Genomic DNA, 12065 nt, shown 5'->3' with positions numbered 1-12065 from the left:
GGGGACATGTGAATACCCTGAGCTTGAGTGTGGCTTTAGATTTATGTATGAGGTATATTACTGTGTGAAATACTCAATTCTGACTAGCCAATTACACAAAGCCTACATAGCACAAGGGATAACACACATCTTCTATCCCTTGATAGACCAGTGTTGTAAAGAAGAACAAACTGTTAGAAAGAAAGGCAGACTATTGCTAAGGGTGCAACTCTAATCCTAGGTTCTAGAGGACTAACTATATCGTATCAATCTGCAGAAAGACGTCTGGTTAATTTATAATTTATGATGTTCTGTCTATTGTGGGGGATAGGGAAAGGAGACAAAAACAGAGGAGAAAAGACATTAAAAGACCCTAAAACTGTGCGTTACGACACACTGAAGATGACACATGATGGAAGTGAATTAAAGAAACACTTTAAAGAAGCTGCTTTGGGATACAGTGTTGTTTAAAGACTGCTGAATGGAGAAGTGAAACTAAATCAGCTGGTGTGCTGTTTCATGCAGATCTATTTACCTTGTCTTACTTTCACTATCTGTGGAGATGTTTATTTTGATGTGAGAAATAACAGCAAGTTGTAAGAAATATTTGGTGTAATGTGACTAGTGAAAGCCAGTTTAGCTTCTTTTATAAAGGCTTCGGAGTAAACCATTGTTATTAACACACCTGTAGATTTCCAACAGACCATCTTGTGAGTTGAAGAAATCAATTATGTTTAGTTAAGATTTTTATTTTTTTTATTCAATCAATATTTTGGTATAAGCGGGGGTAATGCAACAGGATGAAGCTCACTCTGTTGGGGTTTCTTTGGGTTGTTTGCATACGGAGATTCGTCATATTGAAGACATCCAGATTCTACAGCAGGAATGATTTCTGCATAGAGAAGCACTATCAGATGCCCCCAAATCAGTGACACATTCAGGCAAATAAATTTTAACACACTCAGAAGTGGCAGCAGTTATGGATTAAAAGCCTCAGTCTAAATTTGGAGGAGGGGAGTCAGGCAACACTCACATGTGGTTGGTTTCCACCAGTTGGTCCAATTTTGGTTTAGTACCGTTCACCACAGTTTGGCATGGTCAGACCTGGTCTTAAGCTGATGTCCATCCAGCCTCCCTCACTGATATGGGAAACTTGCCTCTCTTTAGAGATCTGAATTATTTGACTCAGCCTGGTAATAAGAGTCAGTCTTTTAGCCACAGGCTCCTTATTTTGTAAGAGTGTGGCTTTTAAAATGTGTATTGAATAAGGAGAGAAAATGGAAGAAAGAAAAATTGGTTTGTAGAACGAGTTTGTTACAACTTATCTTGGTTGTTTACACCACAAGGTTTATTTCCATTAAAAACATGTTTATGACAAAACATGGGAGAAAAGCTGTGAAAGGGGAGCTTAGTACAAGACTCTTCAAGACTCCCTTCATCTGGCCAGACGTGTAGTAGGAGGTCTGCAGGACTTAGTAAACGGGGATATTGATCGCCTCCACACAAAGCAAATTGGTCAAACTGTGGGAAAAAAATCACATGTTTGTGTAGTGTAGGATTCTATCCGATGCATGTAGAAATTTTCTTAAGAAAGCTGCAGAGTTCAGGTGCAAATGGTGTTTTAACATCCTATTCTTCTTACATTCCCATTGATTCCTCATGGGTGTTCTCAACTTCCTGCCCCCCATCTGACATTCCTGTGTTTATAATGCTAATGATTCACCAGCGTTTTTAAGAAATGTCTTTAGCTGTTTTGGTGCTTTTTCTCAGCAATGTAAACTGTTGGTATTAATTACATCAGCCACTGATCTAAGCTGATCACCACCTTATTTTTTTTGCTCTACAAGCTGCTCACTTTTTTTTTTACAACCTTTGCAATGTTACACTGTTTGACAACAGTGGAACACTGAAACTCAACGTCTGTGCAGAAAATTTGTGTAGCCAATGCAAATAAAGAGGCTGGTAGGGAACCTCACTACATCACAACACCACAGCCTGGTTGATCATACTTTTCACTGCCAGTTGTTTTTAAGCAAAACAGCTGATTGGAGATGAATGTTTCTTTTCCTCCTTTAATGACTCAGGAGCCACAGGATGTGTCCAGTGATGATGCATATTTACATCATCAGCAGTCTTTTATCACTCTTTCCACAGCAAACAGGAAGCAGGAATGAGTCCTCGGATTCCTTTCCGGACAGTTTCCTGGAAAGATTTTATGCCCTGTAGATCACGTTTTTAGCTCAATTAAACCAAAGAATTTTTAATTTGGGCAATTTAGTTACTTGTTTAGAGGTCGTACTCCTGATATTTTACTCATTTCGCCCCTTTTTGACAGAGGGAAAGTACAGGAATAATAGCCCTTATCACTAAAATAACTCTGGTCTTGTTGAAATGCGTGCTTTCTTTTTCCTGGATGACATCACACTTGAGTAGGGACTGTACAGAGTTTCACTTTTTCTCATGCAGCTTTTCCTTTTGGGAAAAATTCAAACATGGGTGCCCAGCTACACCCATCAGCTACTTCTTTGTGGTTTCAGTGCAGATTATCTTGAAAGTCATTACTGAAACTGCAGTTGGCTGAAAAAACAATACCCATCCCCTCTGTCACGGCTGTAATTTTGTACGGCCAACCACATGGCTCGGAGACGGTGAGGTCAGCCCTCCCAGCACAATGCGCCTTTCAGAGCCAGTGTCAGTGAGGTCTTTATGCTGCTCTCCCTCTCTTCTAACACGTCTCTAGTTTCCTCCTCAGGGTGTCTATCTCACTCTCTTTCTGTCTTTTATTTTCTCTTCCTTCCTAGCTCTTATTTTTCTTCTTCCTCTCTGTTTTTCTTTCTTTCTTCAGTCAGATGAGCCTTCCTTTGCTCTTCCTCCACTGAAACACAAGATCCCAGCCAGATGGGGGTTCTCATAAATTCCAGGCTGCATGTCACTCATTTTGGCTCAAAAAAGAGAAAAGTAATGCATGCATGACCGGCAGCACAGTGGTTGCTCGCTGCTTTAGGGCTTGTTGCAGTAGGAACGCAAAATCCTGATTGAGAAGAGCATAACACTCGATAGGGATTTAAGATGTTTGAATTTACTGCAGCCTTTTACAGCATGTCCTTGAGGAGTGTTACATCTAATTCAGATCTATAGTGGAACATGAAAGCCTTTAAGACTCAGAGTATTAACAGGATAATGTTTGAATCTGAGAGAGTTGTGGCCTTTTAATACAGGATGTTATATCATCTAAGCTGTTTAAGCACAGCCTAGCTGGGGTAAAATGTGCAAATCTATTCAGACAAATGTAGAAAGTTAACAATTAATCATTTTTAAAACATTTGAAACCCTGATGTCTAACAAAGTTCTGTGAACTACCCCCCCCCCCCTTTTTTTTTTTTGTCTACTCTTCTTTCCCAGTCTTCTTCTTCCCAGGAGTTATTACACCAACTACCCTTCCAGCCCACTCAAGATGATCTCCACTTCCTGTTCAAACATTTCCGGAGCACTGAGAGCGTGGCAGACGAAGAGGGAGCTCACGCCTCACCCCCTGTCAGGCTTCGCTCACGTAGTCTCAGGTATCATGGATTTAAATCATTCACTTACTGTACTGTGCCGTTTAAGGGCTGCCTGCCTCTGTTACACAACATGTCAGTAACACTGCACTCCCCTGGGAGGGGGGATAATCTCATCAGATTAGCTTGAAACAAGGAGCCACACCTCTGCTGGCTGATTTTAAGATTAAGCCCTTAAAGAGGTCCAGAGAGAGGATGACAATGGAGGGAGTTTTATGAGAAAATGCTCTGAATACACAGCTGCTAATTACCCTGTTAAAATTATTTAAGTTAAGTATTTCCAAAGTGCTGTTAAACAGTCAAAAAAAATTTTAGGGTCAGAATTATTAGACCCTTTTAGAACAAACCTTTTGTTGATCCATAGTACAAACCCCTGTTGTGCAATTATATGCTTTAACAATATTAAGCTTAAAACTTGTAAATCAAGTTAAAACTGATGATTATCTCCCAATTTACACACAGTATAAAAATTTCAGTAATGGTTATAGCTATCACTTGAGAAAGCACTGTGGAAAAAACAAAGGAAATCAGTTTAGACTTGAGGAAAATAATTGTTGATGCTCTCAAAGCAGGGGGACAGATATATGAAGTTATCACAGCATTTCAAAGCGTCAAAAACTGGAGTGAGAAATATCATCAGGAAATTCAAAGAGGGCCACATTACAGAACAAACCTGGCAGAGGTAGTAAAAGAAAAATTTCAAAGACTCTGGAAAGAAAACTAGAGTGCAAAAATGCACTCTATGGATTAGAAATCATGAGTGTGAACGAAAAGAGAAACTGCCACGACTGTTGCGTATTGTTTATCATTGAGCTATAGTTTCTGCGCTGCTACAAAAATTTTCCTATTAGCTAACATTCACATGTCAGGTCTTTGGCTTTTCCAGCGTGATGCTCTTATGCTTTTGCTCCACTGTGGAAAATAAAAAAAATGCTGGCTGTGTAGCTCAAATGAAGGCTATAACCTCCAGAAGGTCAAAGCACACAATGAGTTTCACTGACAGACGGCCTATCTACTTTACATTTTCCCTCTATTACACAGCTTCCTGCCCATGTGTGGATTTAAATCCTTTTATGAGGGACAAAATGAACTGTTTGCAGTACTGCAACCACCAAGGCTGCAGTTAGCATCAGTGCGTTGCTCAGCAGCAGAGCTGCAAACAGAAACAAAAACCAGCAATGTCACATTTAGTGGGATTATTGCTTAGCCTCAAACCAACAATAGTAGTTTAATGGTCTGTAAGCCCTTTCCTATATGACTATCAATAACAAAAAACTGTCTGAAAGAATTATAAATGGTGGAGTTAATACTTTTTATGTCCTATTGCATTGGTTAGTGAATACCTCTTTGCTTAGAATACAGCATTTCTTCATATCCTGCACAGCTGCTCTCATGAAACACTCAAAGAAACCCTCTAAAATGCTTGTGCATAGGGGTTTTGAGGTTACAGAGACTTTTTTATTATGAGCCGTAAGGGTGTTGACACATCTTGAAGTGTTTGTTTTTCTGTGAAGTCTCTGCTTGTTTCATTTTCATAAAGGATATTTTAGATTCTCCCCATGTTTTTTTTTCTAAAAAGATTGTACGCAGAAAATAGGCATGTAAACTTCGCAAAGGAGCACTTCTTTAAGTTGATTTTTTTAAATGTAATCTCTTCTGAATGGTTTGCTAATATTAAAAACAACCAACTCTAAATAATTAAATCAGAAATAAAAGCCGTCATGGTTGGCTTACTGTTGTTGGAGCTCATTTAATAATGTAAGCCTTTAATTCTGTTTAAAACCAATGTAAATGACTGCATGTCTCTATAGAAGCCATCAACTGACAAATGTCTATATGACTGCTGAGGGTGTGTGAAGTATTTTAAAACTGCCCTTAAATAGTTTCCCTGTGGTTTACTGTTGCCATTTCTCTAAAATAAAACCACTGCTGTGCAAGTGCAACTGTTGTGATGACCCAGAAATAGTAGGGTGCATGTCATGTGTTGATATTGTTATTTGTAGAATGTGATGTAAAGGGTCACCCTTGGTGGCTATTTTTGACACTAGTGATGACAGTACATTGATTTGTAATGTGTAAGGACAGGTTTAAATGTGTCCTCTTGTAACTGAAGCCCTGCAAACACAGCAGATGTGGTCATGAATCTAGCAGATGAGAAACTGATCTAAATCCCATTAGTATCCCTTTCAAACATGCTGTGTTTATGGCCTTGCTGCTAGTAAACACTTCAGGTCAAACAGTTGCAGCATACTTTTTAGAAATTGGTTTATCCTGTGTAGCTTTATGAGAAAGTTTCCAAAATTGGCCCTGTTTTTACAGCTTCATTAAATCAATGTGTGTTGATTTTAAAAGAAATTTTAAACATTTATTTCTCATAAGAGCAATCCCCCTTCCATCACCTGTTCTGCAAACAAGTTTAATTCCTTTAAGACTACTCTAATTAAGATGTAATAAATTATCAACCCAAAAATCTCTGATCTGTTTTTTTTACCTTTGTTCTCCCTCAGCCCTGGACGGACCTGTGGAACATTTGACAATGAAATTGTCATGATGAATCATGTCTACAAAGAACGCTTTCCCAAGGTAGAGCCAGTGCCTTTTTTGCCTTCTTTCTCTTTTTGGTCTTTGTTAAACATCCCTTTGAAAACAAAACAATCAATGATCATCAGCATAAGTCTTTACACATGCAAACAAGAGCATGAGATTCCCTTCCTGCCAAAGCCAAAATCTTGACTATTTTACCCATTGAAAGCATGTTTAAAGATGCTGAAGATGCAACACTGCTGTCAACCACTTAAATGAAGTCTTCCATCTTGGTTGTTTCCCAGGCGACAGCCCAGATGGAGGGTCAGCTGCTCGACATCATCGCAGAGTGTTCCCCAGGCACAGCTCTACCCCTGGCTGATGGCGTGCTAGGATTCATTCAGCACCAGCTAGTGGAGCTTGCCAGAGACTGTCTGGACAAGTCTCAGAAAGGTCTGGTCACCTCTAGGTACTTTGTGGAGCTGCAGGAGAAGCTGGAGAAGCTGCTGCATGAGGTCAGCATTATCTTAAAAAAGTGTTGTTTTGTTTTTTTCTTAATCGTATCCTTGAAAACACAGCTTTGTCCCCTTTATGATCATTACTCAGTACTGCAACTAGTTGTTCTTCCAAAGGCATCGTTAGTAGATGTCTGATTGCTGATGGCTTCGAATGCCCTTTGGGACATTGCATGCTTTCCTTAAGCCTCACTGGGAACATTTAGATGAAATTGTCTGTTTGATGGGCTCTCATTCAGAGCTGATTCCAGCTCATTGCCCAGTAATGGCGTTGTCATTTTATATTATAAAATAGATCTCTGCAGTGGTCAAGTGTTTGATTATATAATGATTTATTACATAACCCTTCAAGCAACAATTCTACTGCCACAATTGCTGCCTTCTGCAAAACAGACAGCAGAGTCCTTTGCAGACGCGGACTGACTTTCTCTTATTGCTGAAAAGATGGATCATTTAATATCAAGTTAATAATGGTATACCAGTTAGTACAGTTCTCTGCACTGTTTATTTAGTCTCCTAGTAGCTTAATGTGTCATACAGTGCAACAGGGATAGTCATTATTTGGTCTATAATTTCCCCTAAAGCCACTTTTCTGTAATTATTTCTTCCTCATGCCAGGAAAATAATGTTCCAGCTTAGAAAGGGCTTATTTTAAGCACATGGTTGATGCTGTCACATGAGGCAATGTTACAATTTGTCCCTTTACTTGCTACTTTGGGTCTGGAATTAAAGTTACTGTGACATAATGTTGTTTTAATGAAAACCTTTGAAAACCCTGTCTTACAATAGATAAAGACAAACAGAATACACAGTAAGGTTGTCAATTTTGACGGACATTCAGTACTTTTCCTTACAATATGATTTAAATCAATGATAGAATGAGGAAGTATCAAAGCTTTAAAAAATCCAGCTGTTCTTCAATCATTGTCAAACCATGCTGTTTGACCAAAAAAAGCCAGTGCTGGACGAAGATATGCAACAAAGAGTTTTAATAAAAGTGTACTAGCAAATGTTTTCTATTATTTAAACACCTCGCATAGCAGCCAACCAATGAGCATTGACGCAAGATACTGAAATACCAGTTGACCATTGAATCAGAAGATGAAATGGATGCTAAAAATACTACTACTCAGTCAAGTCCACACAGACAGCTTCTGTGCTGACCCAATAGGATTAAATCCTTTTAAAACCAACTATCTGTTGTCCTTTGTTGACCAGGCGTATGAGCGTTCAGAGAGCGAGGAGGTGACCATCATCACTAAACTTGTCAAGAAGATCCTCATCATCATCTCCAGACCAGCCAGGCTGTTGGAGTGTCTGGTAAGACTAAACACAATACACAATAATAATTATTAAAAACAGGAGCAACCAGATATCAACATGTTGCTTGAATTAGAGCCTCAACACATTATATGCTTCTGCTGGTGTATAAATCACAGATGACTCACATACATTGATGATTCAGTGTAGTAATGATAGCTGTAGCGGTGGTAAAACAGGTTGTTTCCAATGTTGACCTGCAGAACAAGCCAAATGACCCTTGTGGTCAGGAGTTTTAGTTTTTTTAACACCTTAAATAAATGAAACAGTCTTATAATAATCCCATTCTTTCAGTCACGTGACCTTGCAGAGGTTAGAAAAAAAGTTTAGAGCAGTGGTAGCACAACACAAAGCTGCATGTGGAATTTTATCACCCATCTCTTCAAAACAACATATGTTTACATCACCTGACAAATGCAGAACAACAGAAATATTAATTTAATCTGTAGTTTTTTATTGCTCTTGACTGTATACAGCCTCCCTGAAATCTCTAAAATCAGAAAAGAAAGAGCCAGAACTTTGTTTCTGTAATGTTTACATGCTGGTACATCTACCTTAGTGGCAAATAGCTCTCACAACACTGCTGCCAGGATGAAAATTTACAAAAGTATGGACAGTTTTATTTATTTTACAATATATTTAGGTTTATAATGCTGGCTACTTTTGAAGTGCAGGGCAAAAAGTCCTTCATCATGAAAGCAAACTTCTACCAAATGTCTTTGCACCTACTCCCTTGTTATTTTGTCTTTTTTCAAGTATATTTTGCAGCTTCCCTGCTACTAAAGTTTTCCTGACATCATAGCTGTGTTTGTGGCATTTAACTTTTTTCTCATTCATTCCCTCACTGTTTGCTCTTCAGGAGTTTGATCCAGAGGAGTTTTACCAACGTCTGGAAGCTGCAGAAGGTCAGGCCAAGGAGGGCAGGGGCATCAAAACTGACATTCCCAGATACATCGTCAGCCAGCTCGGCCTCACCAGAGACCCTCTGGAAGGTCAGACGTTCAATTAGTTTTTAAGTATTTTGTGTGCTGAGCTCCATGATTAGAGGATTTTTTTATGTCAGATTAAGTGCCCTGTATGTGAGGTAATCTGATTGTTCTGTACCTTGATAATTTATGGTATCCAATGGTTTTACCTGTACAGTCTCCGTTATTTCTAAATTGAAAGTACCAAAAAGTATTTTTGTTGTTGTTGCTGTTGTTTTTTGCAATTTATTTTGGGGCTTTCTTTGCTTTTATTGTAGTGAAAGGATAGTGGATAGAGTTGGGAACAGGGATGAGAGAATGGGCAATGACATGCAGGGAAAGAACCACCTGAACCGCTTCCCATGTACATGGGTCATCCTTGCCATTAGGCCATCTGTGCACCAGCCATATTTTCAACAAAAAGATGTCACAGACAAAATAAAGAGCACGCTTTAGATTTCACGAATGTGTTGTCAAAAGTACATAAGAGTTTGTCTGCAGTTTTTGTCATTGAAAAAAGAAGTTACCCAGTATTTGGGTTCTTGTATTCTTTTGCTGTGACATCGGAACAGGCACGAATATTTTTTTTTTTACTAGAAACATAAGTTAAGTTTAAAATTCTAATTATGTGAAAACCCTAACTGTATGTGTGCCTAAGCTGGAACTTTCAATGACAGAAATAACTGGGCATTGGTTGGGTTTATAAAACAATTTAACTTCAGGTTATAAACTGTTGCATCTTGCAGGATGAGGAGTTATCATCCTCTTTATTTCATCAGGCCAAATGCTGTTAACATATCAGAATAACATTCTATATGACTTAATAATTAAAATCTTATATGCTAAAGTCAAATGTTGCTATAGTGGGTTGAAAAAGTATTTGCCCAAGTAAATAGAAAATGCAGTGTTTGAATGATTATCTAATTTTTTAAGGGGAAAAAAAAATCCAAACTTATCTGGCCCTGTGTGAAAAAGTAATTGCCCCCTGAATCTAATAACTTGTTTTGCCACCCTTGGCAGCAAAAACTGAAATCAAGTGTTTGCGATAATGGGTGATGAGTGTTTCTCATCACTGTGGAGGAATTCTGGCCCACTCTTCTTCACAGAATTGCTTTAACTCAGCCATATTGGAGGGTTTTCCAGCATGAACTGCCGTTTAAGGTCACATCACAACATCTCAGTTGGATTTAAGTCTGGACCCTGGGTCACTGGGCCACTCCAAAACCTTAATTAAGTTTTTCTTGAGCCACTGAGAGGTGGACTTGCAGGTGTATTTCGGGTCGTTGTCCTGCTTGAGCTTGAGGGCACATACTGATGGCCAGACGTTCGCCTTCAGGATTTTCTGGTAGACAGCAGAATTCATTGTTCCATCAATCACAGCAAGTGGTCCAGGTCCTGAAGCAGCAAAGCAGCTCCAGACCATCACACTGACACCACCATATTTGACTGTTGGCATGATGTTCTTTTTATCAAATGCTGTGTTATTTTTACGCCCGATTTAACGGGACTCAAACCTTCCAAAAAGTTCAACTTTTGTCTTGTCAGTCTACAGAATATTTCTCCAAAAGTCTTGGGGATCATCAAGATGTTTCTTAGAAAATGTGAGACGAGTCTTTGTGCTCTTTTTGGTCAGCAGTGGTTTTGGCCTTGGAACTCTCCCATGGGTGCCATTTTTGCCCAGTGTCTTTCTTATGGTTGAGTCATGAACTCTGACCTTAACTGAGACCAGTGTGGCCTACAGGTCTTCGGATGTCGTTCTAGGTTCTTCTGTGACCTACTGGATGAGTCGTGGTTGCACTCATCCAGATTTTGGTTGGCCGACCACTCCTGGGAAGGTTCACCACTGTTCCTTGTTTTCTCCATTTGTGGATATTGGCTCTGACTGTGGTTTGCAGGAGTCCCAAAGCCTTGAAAATGGCTTTGTAACCTTTTCCAGACTGATAGATTCCAATCACTTTGTTTTTTTTATTTGTTCTTGAATGTCTTTGGCTCGTGGCATGATGCGTTTCTTTTTGAGATCTTGTAGCCTACTTCATTTTGTCTGACAGTTTCTATTTAAGTGATTTTTTGACTCAACAAATCTGGCGGTAATCAGGCCTGGGTGTGGCCAGTGAAATTGAACTCAGCTTTCCAAAAACTGCGGTTAATCACAGTTAACTCATGATTTAACAAGGGGGGCAATTACTTTTTCACACAGGGCCAGAGAGGTTTGGATTTTTTCTCCTCTTAAAAAATTAAATAATCTTTCAAACACTGCATTTTCCATTTACTTGGGTTGTCTTTGTGAAATATAAAAATTGGTTTGATGATCAAAAACATTTAAGTGTGATAAATATGCAAAAAAACTCAGGAATCAGAAAGGGGGCAAATACTTTTTTCACACCACTGTATGTAATGTTTTTTTCTTTGTGCAGGAATCATCATTCTTATGCATGAATTGATTCATCAGATTATTTTAATTTCTTGAATGAGAAATGTCCACATCCTTATTTGTGTGATGTTGTTTTGATTCAGTTTGTTCAACCTGCCGTCACTTGCAGTTATGCTCTCTGTTTATATTTGAACCATTATTTTGGGTATATTAACATCAAATTTGTATAGATCTAGTCTGACATGTTTTAAATGATCATACATTTACAGAAAACTGTATCCCTTTTGCAGAACTACATGTTGGCATTGCTTTCTACAGTGATATTCTGCAGAGCACATGTAAACTGAAGTAAAAAGCCCTGAATAACTTAATGAGCTGACATAAGAAACAACTGCTTTCAAATAGCTTTGGATACAGTGCCAGTTGTAATTTTATTAGTATCATTAGTCAGTATCATTACAAACTTGCTGCTGTGATCATCCCCATTGGTGTTAATTTTAACGAAACGGAGTTTGACATTTGTGTCTGCTGCTGTCACAGAGATGGTCCAACTGGAGCAAACAAGTCCGAGTCACAGAGCATCCAGCAGAGACTCTGATGACACTGCAGATGCCATGCCCATACAGGTACCAACTACAACCAGTGAAAACACATTTAAAACTAGTTGCAATATTAAAATATAATCAAAAGCAGAGACGGTTGTATTAAAGAGATATGAAATGCCATGAGAAACAGCAGGGATTCTCCCATGATACAAGGAAATGATTATACAAGGAAGCTTGATGTCATCACATACTTCTTAAGTAGATGCCATTTAGTTTAACGCACCAACTTA

The 12065-nt window shown here is 38.8% G+C and overlaps 1 protein-coding gene across 2 annotated transcripts in view; it reads left to right on the top strand.

Moving 5' to 3' along the window:
• Positions 1–12065, top strand: part of mast3a (microtubule associated serine/threonine kinase 3a) — a 52312-nt gene that overhangs the window by 27847 nt on the left and 12400 nt on the right. For both annotated transcript variants that reach the window (XM_041804043.1, XM_041804042.1), the window contains 6 exons: positions 3382–3539; positions 6044–6119; positions 6365–6574; positions 7793–7894; positions 8754–8886; positions 11771–11856. In XM_041804043.1, coding sequence (XP_041659977.1) covers positions 3382–3539; positions 6044–6119; positions 6365–6574; positions 7793–7894; positions 8754–8886; positions 11771–11856 — 765 coding nt within the window. The remainder of the gene's footprint in view (positions 1–3381; positions 3540–6043; positions 6120–6364; positions 6575–7792; positions 7895–8753; positions 8887–11770; positions 11857–12065) is intronic.

This window comes from Cheilinus undulatus, linkage group 13 (assembly GCF_018320785.1).
Source record: "Cheilinus undulatus linkage group 13, ASM1832078v1, whole genome shotgun sequence".
Classification (NCBI taxonomy): Eukaryota; Metazoa; Chordata; class Actinopteri; order Labriformes; family Labridae; genus Cheilinus; species Cheilinus undulatus.
The sequence above is the reverse complement of the archived record's forward strand: the minus strand, read 5'-3'. Positions and strand labels throughout refer to the sequence as shown.